Below are 14764 nucleotides of genomic sequence, written 5' to 3'. Positions count from 1 at the left end.
GCTAGAGTGCAGTAGAGCTCCTCCCTTGCCTGTAGGTGGCGTCCATCCACAAGCCGACACCCATCGGTCCTTGCATGTGAAGCTGTTTACTACATAAAAGAGGCCCAAACTGGTTGAGAACTGCAAAAACCACACGGTTGTGTTGATACATACATACGTCCATGGGTCAAAGGTCGTGCTAGTTGCTCACTTTGCCCTCTTCTGCTTAATGGAGATCTGGAATCCCAGCATCCAGATGTGAAATTCAACCAGTAACTTCTACGACCAATTATCCCTTTCACATACAGGCAGATCTGAGAAGTTACACACTTCGATGTGAAGGACACCCTAGTAATTCCTTTTTATTATTTTGGTTATAACTCTTGTAGAAGTCTTAAAGTCTGTGTTTTCAAATAAATCATAACCACAAACTGTTGAGTAACAAAAAAACTAGCACACATGCATGCGCAGTATCTTTGTGATAATCCCCTTCTGCAGCCCAGTCACAAGCCAAGAATGAAGCACTGCTGCCTGGTAGCACAAGCACAACGTGAAGCTCATGTGACTGCATTAACCTTTTGGCCTTAATCTCCTGCAGTCACGAATGAAAAAGATCATAAAACTAAAAAAGTTGCCAGCATTCAGAAGCATTCAACAGAGTCCACACAAAGAAAGTCTATTCAGACATAAAAAATGTACATTTTTGCCTTTTAGAAGCTTCAGATTCTGTCCTTTATCAGTGGTTTACTTCTGACACAAAGAACCGAGATTCTAGATAAGCAGATGCGTAGATTTCCCTCTGAATTGTCAAGTAAAATCACAGTGGAGCAGGGATCGCAGCGTGGCACCTCGTGTGCGTCCGACACCGCACAAAGACCACAGAGACTCAATTATTCTTTCACTTGCATTGACAGACACAAGGTGTACATTATTTTTTTTTCCCAGATAGTTTTCTAGGCTTTTGAGAGCCCGTTTTCCTGTAGAGAAACCAGAAGGATAATAGTCTGGTAGGTCTCATCGGAGAGAAGTGTTTTCAGTCGCATCACGCTGGTCTTTTGCCAGGAGAATCAATGGCGCCTGTGGTCAGAATCAGCTGATTTCTGTGAATAGCACAATGCAAGAAAATAGCTGTCGGAGAGGTTTAACTGGACAGGTCACAGCTAAGCTATTGTTTGTATTACTAAAGGAAAACTACCTTTTTTGTGACTGAATAATTGGGGAGGGTGGAGGATTCAAAATAAGATGCCACAAAGGAGCAGCTGAAGTCTATACCCACAGCGAAAGGTGAGAATAGCTTTATCAAAGTGAAACATGTAATTCCACCAATTCATTTTACTTTGAAAAGGTTTTAGCCTCTGCTAATCTTCTCTTGGACCTTGGCAGCAGAATAGAGCCATTTGTGCTCTGAACAGAATCCCCCATTCATGCTACTGCCATAGATGGAGTGAAGAATTTGCCTGACGGTAATTATTTGCAGCAGAATGAAGAAACTGAATAGAAAAAAAAGGGAAAGACAAACAGAACAATAAAACAAAGATTTTTTTTTTTAATAATTGACAGGAAACTGTTTTCATTTTGGTATGTTTGTAGCTTTTCTCTCACTGTCTTATTTTAGAATACAATAATCAGGCCTGTGAGGTGAAGTCATAAAAAAGCTTGTGTTAATGCTGTCTGAACATGAGATCTTTAAATCATATTTTGATTGATTGGTTTAGTTGTTAAAGGCTGTGGCCCTAATATGAGCTTTAGTGGTTTGATGGTAAATGAAAAGCTACATAAACGTGAGTGTCATCTGCATAACAGTGGTATGAAATATGAGTGTCTCTAACCTAGTGGGAGCATTTGCATATTGAACAGTAGAAGTCCCAGAATCGAGCCCTGAGGCACACCACCCAACATAGAGACTCTCAGATTTATGATCACCAATAGAAGCAGAAAAACCCCTGACTTTAAGATAAGAACTGACCCACATGGATTGTTCTTGATAACCCCGTCCACAAGAAGGACTTCATGTCCTGATGTATGAAAGGCTGTAAGAAGCACAATAGCTGATGTTTTTACAGAGTTGGAGTTGATGTGACTTTCTCTCCACAGTTTACAGGCGCTTTCTCAGTGCTGTGGTGCCCAGCTGATTTTATGTCTAGCAGATTTTCAATGTTCAAAAAATTATTTGGCTCCATCAAAGCTCCTTTTGCAACAATCTTTGCCGTAAAATGTCTTTTTTAGATGTCTGAAAACCTTTCTAAAGAATAAGTTTTGGAAAGTGTCTGAGTAGCTGCTTGATAAGTTTTCATTACTTTGAACTGACTGGTTATCTTATGAGTGGTTAAGTTTTTCCTTTTTTTAATTTTATTGAGTATTTTTTTATGAAAAATTATGCAAACTCATATTTGCTTTTTGGAAGGAAAAAAAATGTTAACTAAGCGGGGAACAGTTAGCCTTTCAAAAGAATCAATCGAAACATGAGAGATGAGTGTTGCTGCTGATGAGATCATTATTTGTTTTTGGAATATCCAATATTAGCAATATACGTCCAAATTCCCCCACTATTAGTGCACTAAAAGGGTAGTCACAATTTTGTAGGTTTGTCCAAATCTACACTTCAAAAGTCCAGTGCCCTAAAAATTTCCCAGAAGTCTCAGTGAAATATCAGTGTTTTTTTTAGTGCTGGACAGATTAGCAAATAGACCAAAATGTATTGTGTTTGGTCGATTTGTCATTTGCAAAAAAAAAAATGTATGAAGCCTACTTTCTATAAATTATTCAAGTTTTTCAACTTCAGAACACAGTGGATCCATAAATAGTCTTTGTAAAATGTTCATATTTATTAAGTATATATTGTGATGTCACATTTGGCATTTGAAAAAAAAGAAAAAATGAGTAAAAACGTGTCTGAGTTGTATTTAAATTCAGGTCACTGGATAGTTCCACACTTTAAGGGGTTAGGGGATAGTGAGTTGAATAAGCTGCATATAAAATTATAACCTAGCATGTTTGCTAGCATTAGCATCTTCAGGTAAACGGCTTCTGGCTTTAAATCATTTTGACTTTTTTTTGTTTGTTTAATGGGGGACAACAAACTGTTGATGTGCAATCAATGTCATTATTTATAACAGTAAAATATTGTTTCATCCACAATTAACTTTTTCAAAATATATAATAGCAACAAATCAAAACAAAAAAAATAAAAAATAAAGAAGCGCTTCCTGTAATACTAGGTAAAGCAGAAGTGTTAGCCTACCTGTAATTTGTTCGTGAAGCAGAAACAATAGCAACGATGTTGGAGAAAAAAAATAGACACAAAATATTACAACAGTAAAACATACAAAAATGGTTCTCATAATTAAACAAAATTAAAAAATCCAGATTGATAGCTAATTTTGAATCAAAATTGAATAAATGTGACCAGCTAATAATAATTTTACAATAATTTAGTCTCATATTTAAGATGATATGTTCAATACAATTTAATTGTAGAAAGCTGTAAAAATATTACCTCCCTAGTGTGTCAAGAGCGAACAGGTTAATCTACAGGCATGAAAATAAACGTTAATGATTTGGTTAGAGGGAGTTTGTGATGATTGTTGCTGCTTTGAGTTATCTTGGTTTTAGAATCCTAAAAATTAAATTTAATGATGTTTTTTTCAGGTTGTAAGTTTCCTCCAGTCAAAGAACGGTATAAAAGTTTCCAGTCAGCTAACCAGCTGTTCTTCCCAGGTTTACTGTTGCTTCTAGATTTCCCCTCATCTCCACTCAGTTTATGTTTAGTTGCTTCATTTGTTACTTTTTTATTCATTTTTACTCATTATAAAAACGTTGGGTTGTTGTCAAACTCAATCCCTGAAAGATCTTATCATTCACAAACTCTTTCACAGCATTTTGCCTTAAAATCGAAATAAACTTTAATCAATTTGTGTCACATCTCCTTTTAGTTACTTTACTGTGACTATTATGAGATGTTTGTGTTTGGATTTAACACAAAGACAAGAGAAATATCTTGAAGGAAAATCAATTAAAACACTTCAAAAAGACAAGTTCTTATTCAAGAAAACCTTTTTTTTGTCAGTTGTAACGTTTTTACTTTATCTGACATTCCTTTCTCTTTTTCCATGTCAAGTCCCACTGGTAAAATCACTCCCGCTCAAGTTCAACATCTCGCCTATAATTGCTCCTCCAGAGTTCACTGTGTGTGTGACACGCCGCTGATACCTCACCACTGTCCTTGCTAGTTTCTCAAAGGCATTCGACACTGAAGTGCTACTTTACGTAAAGACACCTGGTGGAGAGAAGACAACATTTAGCATTCCCCTTCTTTATCTTTGGCCCTCCATCATTTCATCTGTTAACATGACCCTCCCTTCGACGGGCTGGCTCGACTGTTCGGTCATCGATCCGGAGCGCTCGCTTCATGTTTGCAGTGGCGTTCACACTTCCAGAAGACGTCTGAGGAGGACTGTTGGAGGCAGTAGGGAAATTGATGAAGCATTTTTTTTTCCATCAACATGAGATATTGCAATTTGAAAGGATTCCTGGTGGTTTTGATAATACAGTCCTCCACAAGTGAAGGTAAAGTGCTACATTTTATATTTGTTCCATGAAAACAGTTATATGGCTGAATTTTTTGAGGGCAGACTGAAATATTTGCTGCCTTTTCATAGATATCATATGATGAACTATGCATTACAATGGACCTTAATAGAAATAATATTAGGCTAAATAAAATTACTGAATGCATTTTATAGAATTAACCATAAATTGATTGTAGTGATTGCATATTAACAACCAGACTAGCCATTTCTTTCTTCATACTGTCTCTTTAGATGTGTCTATCCCCACCCAGTCTCCCACTGAGGTCACCCATCAGAGCTTACCACAAGCACCCAAGCTGCCTGCTGCGGAGACGGGGCCAGTGATATCCCCTCCGAGCTTAAAGGATGTGCAGCAGGCTGTGCAGAAAGCCTCGGAGCAGGTGGAGGGTCGTGGGGCGGAGGAAGTGCTGAAGGAGTTGCTGGAGAAAGTGGTGGAGGCGGCTTTCGGCCAAGCGGGAGAGGAGGCCGGAGACTTTGGGGAAGTGGATAAGGAGGACAAGGCGCGGGTTCAGATGGGAAAGACGGAAGCTGATGAAGAAGTGGAAATGTTGACAACTGAAGGGGGACGTTTGGGGTTTGATGGGAAGATGGAGATAGAAACAGCTGCTCCATTTGAAGATGTTGGTGGGAATGAAGAAGATGATAGACCAAGGACGGAGTCCATTGAATCTGTGGGGAATAAAGTCAAACAAGAAGATAGTTTGAATGCCACCAAGGAATTACCAGCTAATAGACTTCATCAAGAGGATAAAGATGAAAATTTAGAGGAATCTAAAGTACAAGTGAAGGACAACCGAGACCACGTTGTTTTAATAGAAGAAAGGAATGCAACTGAAAGAAAAATGCAAGACTCAAACAAGACTTCAGTCGTGTCTGTGGAAGTCTTGAAAGAATCAGAACAGAACGAAACTGGTGGAGACTCTGAACTTACTCTGATAGAAAAAAATGAGGAACAGTCAGAGTTTGATCGAGAGAAAAAGAGAGAAACTCAAATGAAGGAGGTCAAAGGGACGACGATTGAACAGTCTTCAAATAATTCAGAGATAAATGCAGAAGAAACGATGCGAAAGGATCCTCGAGAAACTGATGGATATGGCTATTTGTTGGAGGAAAGAACTAGAGACGGTGCACACTTCACGGAAGCAACAGGAACCGAAACCAAAGAAGAAACTGTCACACTGATGGATGAGGGCAACGACAAAAAAGTGGGCAAACATGAACAAATGATTGTGGAGGACTCAAATGGCAGTGAAAAAGAGAACCAAGGTGAGACGTGTTTCTAACAAATGCAGCTGCTAAAGTTTCACTTATTTTATTGAAGTTTAAATCTTAACACAAAGAATCTGTGGCACATTTTTTCTCAGAGAGCTCTCAGTCAAAAGACATTGCTTTATTGTATCGTCTTAGTCACATGCACCCATACGAGGGTTGTCCCATACAGGTGCTGTGTGTTTTTTGGTTGTCTGGGTTTATGGAGGGTCATTGCAAAAACTGCAATGGAAACATTTTTTTTTCAAAGTAAATTACTCATCCTTTGATTGCACCCATCGACATGAATAGAGATGGACAAACAAGACTGTTACCTTTGGTTCCAATGAAATGAAGTCAATTCAGTCGCCATTTTTCCGCAGTACGGATATCACCAGATTTTGCCATTTTGGAGCCAAACGACGTTAGCAAACAGTAATTGGTTCAAGAATCTGTCAAACGCTTTGAATGTTTGAGGTGGGGCCAGCGTGCACCACATGTTCTTATTGAGGCATCTGATTGGCAAGTTTATAACTTGAATAACTAGCGATAAAGAAAATATGTCATAATAATAATGAAAAAATATGTTTAGCATGAACATGTTAAAAAGAGACACCAAAGCAAGAATAGTGATTCTGACAAACAGAATGACTGAGTAATAGCTGTTCATTTTTCAATAGAAGCGTATGGGATTTTGGCAATTTCCCAAAATCACTTCATCTGTAGCTCCTCCCACGTGTAAGGAGATTACCACTCCATGACCTAAATAAGACGCCGACGTCTCCTTTGATAGATGACGATGAGCGGTAGTGCCGTGGTAGAAATTTGAATCAATCTGCTTTGAATTAAAGTATTCTTCACATCCGTCGCTGTGTTTTTGAATGGCTTATTGCCTGAGTTCTTTTGTTTAGTCGCATAATTATGATTTAATTGAAACAGTGTAATTGAGAAATTTGTGATTTTTGAACATTTCTAGAATTTCAATAAGGTTTTGTTCATATGCATAAAGGAAACACATTTAATGAGCAGTTTGGGATCTTAAAATGTTTTACAAGCCACCTGCGTTCCCCCTACAGGTTTGTGCATTTATCAACCCTGACAGCCTGTATTCACCCGTAAGGGCAGTTGTGACTAAGGTATAACACTGGTTGGTGCAAACCTCAGAAACAGCTTCATTAGCACTTTAAATTCCCCTCCTCCATCCATAAACCATGACCCCTTGACTTCATTTTCACACGAGTGACAAATATCACCCCTCTCTTCTAGAGATCCTGGAACTCTCCGGCCCCCAGCCTGCAGACGGAGCGGACGTTTTCATTGGACAGAACCCCGACAACCAGCCTCCTACCCTAAATCCATCTCTTTACGGAGTGAAAGGAGAAGAGAGTGCCTGGTGTAATGAAAAATACCAGCCAGGCAACAAAATCATCATTCCCACTCATAACCTTTTGCCGCATGACCTTGACATGGCCCAACCTACGCTGGAGAACTCTGAGAATGATGTTCTGGCTGAACACCCTCTGGCAGAGAATGAGCCTTTTGGAAAGGCCGGTGAGCTGAAGGTGGAAGGTGGAAAGTGGAATGAGGTGGAGGAAAAACCTGGATCTAGAGGTGAGATATCATTAAGGAAAAGTAAATTAGTAGATGTTCTTTTTAGAAGAAAAAAAACACAGGATTTAGTCAAGTTTTGAAGCTACAAAGATGCAAAAATGGTGGCTGTTAAGGTGTCTTTGATAAGTTCTTCATGAAAACGCCAGGCTCCCATTCATTCTCTGTCCTGCCTTTCTGTCTCCTTTTTCTCCCCTAATGCATCTGTTCAGAGACAAATGAGCAAGGCCTGAGGGCATGGAAAATTGGAGCTACGTCTGCAGCCGTTTTTCTGATTGTGGAGACTGCTGTTATCATTATCTATATCCTCAAATGTCAAAAGAAAAAAGGGTAAGTGCACCAGCTCCCTCTGCGGTGGTGGGAATGCAGAGTAGTATTAGGATGTTACTCTACTAAAGCGACGCTTAAGATGCAGACTCAAAAATAAGAAGCTTTTAGTTTGATGGTCAAGTAATAAAAAAAAACAATTTTGTAGATGATTTTTTTTAAACTAAATGGCACAGTGACTCATTAGGTTGGGAATAAAAATGCATAAAAAGCAGCTATTCTTTTAAAAATGTAAGATAAATGTCAAAGCAGCCTTTACAGAGACAGTTCTGTGACTTGAATTGTCAAGTAGCATCAGGTGCCTCATGAACGAGACCAACAATAAGCTGATCTGTGCACCATGTGTGCTTGTTGTGTATTAAAAACCAAAAGTATATTTAAAAAGGACCTCCATCGAACTTTTAACATACCAGTACTTGCTTTACAGTGTTTATAAATACATACTTTTGAGTGCACTGATCGGCAGGATTGAGAGACGTGCGGTCGTCCTCACCTGCCATGATAAGATGTGTGTTAATAATACACATCTGTCCACTAATCTGTGCTATAAATGCTATTTAAATAAAAAAACAATAATTTCCTGTTCAGTTACAGAATAGGTTGCAACATGATGCAGCACCAAGCTAAACTTCTTGGTAGATTGCACTTTCCCGCACAGTCTGTGTTGAGCCTGTGCCTTTAGCTTACTCACTGTGTGCTAATAATATTGTGCTTTATTAAACATATTTTATGCATTGTTGATATTTTCACTACATGTCATTACTTTCCATTTAATAGGTAATGTATTTCCAGTTTGTCTTTTGTTTTAGTGTTCTGATCTGACAGGCTGAAAAGATACAAAGTGAGGCATGTGCATTGACTGTATAATCACTGGACACACCAACCTCTCCCCTCTCCAAATAGGAAAAACCTGCTGGTTCCGAGAAGGACAAAATCCCATAGATGTATATTATGATATAGACAGTTGTTTCTCAGACATTTTATTTTTCTTCCTCTGAAATTGTCTTAAGACATTCTTTTTTAATCCTATTTTTTAAGATATTTTTCTTTATTACAAGTTATAAACTTTATATATATATATATATATATATATATATAAACTTTATAGGACATTTGCCTTTTTTTGGGTTTTTTTTTTTCAAACAACAGATCCAAAATCCATTACCCTAGAAATTTCTCAGAAGTCTCTGTGAAAAACTACTTGTCAGGGAGTGGTGGTGAAGGACCCAAACGCAGGAGACCAGATTTGGTGGTGGAAACATAAACATTTACTAAATCAACTTAAACATGACAAAACCAGGAAAGAACAAACCAATGACATGACAGAACAGATGACCTGACAATGATAACTGCAAACCAGACACTTAAATCCACTGAGGTTGATTGACTAAATGAAAACAGCTGTGGATGATTAACCTGAACATGGTGAGACTAACAACAAAACCGAAGCACTGGATCATGACACTACTCTGCATCAAAGCTCACTGGATTGGCAAATATAGACCACAATGCTTTGCATTTTAACAAATTGTCATTTGAAATATTTTTAAGTAATTGTACTTTTATATAAAGGATCCACGTTTTCATCATCAGAACACAAAAATAGTCTTTATAAAAAGTCAATATTTATTAGGTTTTTACTACGGCAAATAGTGGCATCATATTCGAAAGGTTGAAAAGATTCAACTCTGCCGCAAAAAGTGTATTAGCTTCAATCCAGATAAATCAAAAACATTGAGGTAAAACCATTGAAATCCAAGTATACAATCACTTGGTTCATAATATATAAATATATCTAATATAATGTAATTTTTCTATATATATTTTTTTATTCCACACATCATGACTTACTATTTTTGCTTTTGAATTCCTTTTTCGAGCTGCTTACTCCTTGATGTTCTTACCTAAAGGCCCTGCCCTGGTTGTGTTTTTAGATCACTGCTGATGCAGGGCTTCGTCTGTCACTAACTCACTCCAGGCTTTAAAGTGATGCCTGTTTGGATCTGTGGTTGGAAGCGCTCGGCGGTGGCGTCAAGCGCTACGTGAGGGACAGAAAAAAATACGTCTCATGTGCATTTTTGATAACACATCAAAGCGTTTTGGTTTTCTTTGCTGAAAAGTTGGAAATGAGGCAGAAATAAAATGTTGGTAAAATATCTCAAAGATTACTCTGGTACCAATAGTTGCTGTGGTGGTCAGCAATATTGCCGTAAATAAGTGTTTTATTTGTAGTCACCAAAGCAGTCAACACCAACTTTTTGGGCAAAACAAGTTCTTCCCATTTAAGGTAAGGATCTAGGAGTTTATTTAGGTCAGACGTTTCTACGTCATTATAGAGCTAACACTGCTTTATTTGCTTATCTATTCCTTTTGATAATCTAAAATTGTACAAATTCAAACACAATTTATACTATAAATAAAAATAGATATTAAAATTCTCATTTCACTTTTGATTTTGATTGCACATCTATTTTTTCACTCCTAAAAGATTTGGAGACTCCTTCAGGGTTCAGTCAAAGAACTTTTCCTTTTTTTCTCAGGGATTCATGCCTTATTGAACAAATTAATGTCCATTAAAAACCCCAAAGTAACCTGAACTGGTAAAATAGAATCATAACTTTCTAGTAGCTCATCCCCATTTTGCTTCTGCTTTAGTTGGCGTGCAGCTGCAACGCCGCTCGAGTCACAGACAAATCACACGAAGGCTGTGCAGCCAGCGTGCACGTGCTAGCCTCTCAACATGGAAGCTAAAATAAAAAACCAGGACATTCCACACTTGGTCGGGCAGCTGATCAGAACCTGGTGTCATGCTGTTTGGGTTATACTTAGCCCTCGCAGCTGAACACAGTCAATACAAACCAAAGTCTAATTAAGCACCAACACTAAACCGAGCTTAAATGAATCCAAACGAGGGGGGAGGGGGGTGTCTTTGTGTTTTTTCCTATCACTGAGCCTTGCTGTCTTTGCAGGCTGCAGCCATGTTTTCATTCCTTCCTTCTAACAATTTAGGAAGGGGGGAACAAAAAAGAACTAATTCAACAAAAATGCATCTATTGTTCTGGTATTCTTCAAAGTGCAAATGAAAATAAAATCTGTTTTGGTGCAGTGGAGGTTTTAATAAATCATTTAATTAAAAATGAAAGTAAGATCCAGATGGTCTGCATGGACAAAACATAGTGGCTCCTTTTTGCTTTTGTTAGCATTAATCGAGTGAAGCTTTAGTTATAATTGTAGAAAGTTTTACCATTTCAACTCCAGCATGACTGGTTTTTATATTTGAAGAAACTCTATCACTCTATTCTAAACCATTTTCCCGTAAACTATATCCAAATATATTATAGTATATTACTAAAGACAAATATTTTTTCATGAAAATGAGTTATTTTCATGAGCTCCTTTTCCTACCCGGAAATAAGACGCTTTGATCTCTGAGGCTCCGCCTCTCGTTCCTTGTGGGTGCCGCCCATTTCATATGTTAACCTAGAGCCGGCCTCTGCATGTAGCATGTCTGCGTTTCAAACATTGAAACAACATTTTAAATTAAACCAAAATAAAAACTAAATTGAAAGCGTTTCGCCAATCACCGCTAGCTCAGCAAAGAAGGCGTGTGTTTGTTAGCCTGGGTGGTGCTGGGAGCGCAGACTCGTCCTGGAAGGGGCTGTTACCCACTCATTGTTGGGGATTGCTCAGAAATCGGGTTGGATCAAATGCTCGGAGATGCATAAATGAAACAAAAAATCCTTTTGGGCTTATTTTTTACTAAATAATTAACATTAAAACATTTAAAAGTATGGTTGGGTTGATAAAATCAATTAATTGATCTGAATCGATCTTAGCTTAATGGATCAACAATTGATCCATAAAAGTAGAAATCAATCTAACACATAATGCTAAAGTCGGCTAGCTTGATGCTAACGTATAATGTGATTTCTTATGGGATAGCTAATGCTAACGATCAGTCAACATAAATTTACTTTGCTGACTAAATTAACATTTTTATTTACTCACAGGCATGAATTTTAAAAACCTTTTTAAGGAATTTTATTCTAAGTTTTGTGCTCTAAATCACTGTTTTGATGCTTATGCTTTCTTCTTCTTTTGGAATAAGGTGTACTGCTATAGCACAATCGCCACCTAGTGGGCAAATTGAAATGCCCTTAAAGAGAAGCAGAACAATTGTTGGAGCTTCTTTGTTTGAGAATCCATGTAACATTGTATGGTATTGGCAATTTTATTATAATTTGACGAATACATTTTACAGTATGTAAACTGGATCAGATTAATATGAATATCTTTAAAGCATATATATATATATATATATATATATATATATATGGTTGTTAAAGTATTTTTAGATAAATATGTCTAAATCCAGACCAGTGAACCGAATCGATTCTGGAAATATTTGCGGATACCAAGCTGTACTTAAAAGCTTAAAACATTTTTTTTTTCTTTTTTTTTTTTTAGGTAGGCCCTTTAACCCTTATTTTGCGCTCAGCTCAAATACATCAATTTTCACACTTGAAAATGGTCAATTTTGACCCGACCACAATGTAAAGGTAAAAGAAAAAGGCTGTGCACATGTTGGCAAGGGCTGCCAAAAAAAAAGAAAAAAAAAGAAGCCTGTTCTCTCAAAAAATAAAATAAATAAATCGACTAAAATGGACCAGCAGGGCGGATGCTTTGTTTGCGAGGATTCTGCTGAGCAATCCACACCCAGGATGCTATCAAAGAGGATCAAAATAGAGACGCTTGACCATGAAGCACAGCGTCGTGTTTGGCAAAGAACTCAAGTTGGAGGAGTTACTCACTTCATTTCATCTCAAGACTTTGGCAAACAGGGCCATCTGTCTGACAAGAAAAAGTCCAGATCGCAACCTGGCAGGAAGATATCCGAGTTCTGAATGAAACTCAGACGTTCAGTCTTTTTAGGTGAAAAAGCAACGTCTGATGTGATGGATCCATTGCAATGTACTGAGTTTTTTGTTTGGAATCATTTTCTAACACATATAAAATGTTTTTTTACTTTAAATTAAACTGTTACTTTTTATTTTTGGTGTCAAAAATTCTGAAGAATCATTTCGTAAAGTATTTCCTGTCTTGCATAAGCCTCAAATAATCTCTTCTAACCTTTCAAATATGCAAAGAACCGATGAGCCGACGACTTTATTCATGCGAAAAAACAATCAAATATGAACAAATGTGTTAAAATGTGCATTGTGTTTTGTTTGAAAGAGAACAGTCTGTGTTTTATCTGCTCTTCCAGGAACTGGTGTGCTGTGATCTGTTGAATGATTGGAGCCATTGTTCCTGTGTTTGTGTGCAGCACCCCAGGCCTGCAGCGGGCATGTGAGGAGGGCTGCGCTGACCCTGAGGCGGCTGCAGGAGGCCTCTGCGGTGACGACACGTTACCCGCAGGAAACGGAGAGCCCAAAAAGTACGGCTGTGTGAAGAAAATATGCACGAACACGGAGGCGACAGACGACAATGAAGGATAAAAGATTGATTTATCCCACTTGGCTCCCAGGTGTGCCAGTAATCTCATGATTACTGTAGTTTGGGGTTTAAAATAGAATCATGAATTAGTCAAAAATACTCAATTAGATCTTGTTTTGACTATAAATGAGCAAGAAACGATTTGATGTCTAAGTAATTATCTGTAATCACAGCATGTCATGACTGATTGCTTTTATTTTGTTGAGTGTCTCTGATGTTTTTCACTTTGAGACAGTTTTTTTTTTTTGGTCATTATCACAGTTTTGGTCTCTCCTAACAATCGAGAAGCATCTAACTATACAAACCCTCAGCTGACCAGATCATCGCGAGCTGACCTGAAACGATTAGTTCACAGAAGATACCGGTCGTGCTTCTCAGCTGATTCCCTCCCGGCCGTCTGTGTGGCCTACGTGCAGCGGCGTTCCCCTCACTGTGTCACATGGAGGAGCGAACTTGAGAATCCAAAGCAGGGAGGATCTCATCCCACTGGTGTAATAGTTAGTGGAAGTCTGCACTTGAATTGGAGGTTGGGAAAGAATCACACTAATCCACAACAAAGGTTCTGAATACGTACTCTGCAAACTTTGGTTGACTCTGAAATTCCTCAGTCTGAAAACAAAGCGGTCCAAAGAGCAAAAGTATTGAACCAAAACTACCACCGTAGCCAGTTCTTAGCGAACTAACGTGGAGCAACAATGAGACACAGCAACTCCTTGAAATGTGTTCAGAAAACTCACACTAAAGAAAATGGCAGTTTAACCCTACAGCTTCACTTAACCAACATTAAACACGGAGTGGGACCTGAACAGAATACCAAAGAAACTACAAAGTGCCCACAAAATAAAACAGATGGCAACGCGCACCGAGCTGCAGTGGAGACAGGTTGCAGCCCAGCTCCCTTCTCATGGACTGGAGGTCCAAATGGTGCTTCTGAAGGCTCCCTCCTGAAGCTTGAACCAATGGGAAGCCAGGACCTCCAGCACCACACCTGAAATAAATAGAGACAGAAAGACACTCAAAGATCCCAAACTATACAAGAGTCCCACTCTGAGAGAAAAATACAGAACCAAGAATAACAAAACCAAAAACAGCCATAACAGTTGCAGTCATCTGATAGCGGAAGGGTTAAAGCCCTACTCTAATGAAAATCGTGTTTTTGGAGTTTTTACCATCTGATTGCAGATTTTCTGATAATGGAGAACATACACATACAATTAAACTTTAGCTAAAAATTGTCTATTTTGAGTATTTCTTTATCAAAATCAATGTGACTCATTAACAGATGAAAAAAAATGATGCAACAACTGGAAGGTGACACTCCATGTACATCTTCGTTTTCCTCATCTGAGCTGGTATCTGGCTCAAAACTGTACGACTGGATGGCGACAGTATTGCTCACCAGTTTTGTTGCACCGCTAATGTTAGCTTGTAAAGGGCTGTAAACTATAGTGGAGAAAGTGTAAACAGAGAGCTCACAGTTTTGGATGATGGGAAAGGGGAGCGGGGCGGCACAACAA

The 14764-nt window shown here is 38.3% G+C and overlaps 1 protein-coding gene across 1 annotated transcript; it reads left to right on the top strand.

The window, feature by feature from the left end:
• Positions 1 to 3971: 3971 nt before the first annotated feature.
• Positions 3972 to 13638, top strand: si:dkeyp-118a3.2. The gene is made up of 5 exons (XM_024290049.2): positions 3972 to 4545; positions 4800 to 5834; positions 7083 to 7427; positions 7637 to 7754; positions 13078 to 13638. The coding sequence occupies exons 1-5, from the start codon at positions 4482 to 4484 to the stop codon at positions 13247 to 13249; spliced, it is 1734 nt and encodes a 577-aa protein (XP_024145817.2). The 5' UTR covers positions 3972 to 4481; the 3' UTR covers positions 13250 to 13638.
• The last annotated feature ends 1126 nt before the right edge of the window (positions 13639 to 14764 follow it).

This window comes from Oryzias melastigma, linkage group LG1 (genome assembly GCF_002922805.2).
Source record: "Oryzias melastigma strain HK-1 linkage group LG1, ASM292280v2, whole genome shotgun sequence".
NCBI classification, from domain to species: Eukaryota; Metazoa; Chordata; class Actinopteri; order Beloniformes; family Adrianichthyidae; genus Oryzias; species Oryzias melastigma.
The sequence above is the reverse complement of the archived record's forward strand: the minus strand, read 5'-3'. Positions and strand labels throughout refer to the sequence as shown.

Coding starts and splice junctions, on each gene's coding strand:
- si:dkeyp-118a3.2 (XM_024290049.2), top strand. CDS start 4,482: ATGAGATATTGCAATTTGAAAGGATTCCTGGTGGTTTTGATAATACAG. Junction 5,835..7,082: donor CAGTGAAAAAGAGAACCAAG/GTGAGACGTGTT, acceptor CCTCTCTTCTAG/AGATCCTGGAACTCTCCGGC. Junction 7,428..7,636: donor GGAAAAACCTGGATCTAGAG/GTGAGATATCAT, acceptor GCATCTGTTCAG/AGACAAATGAGCAAGGCCTG.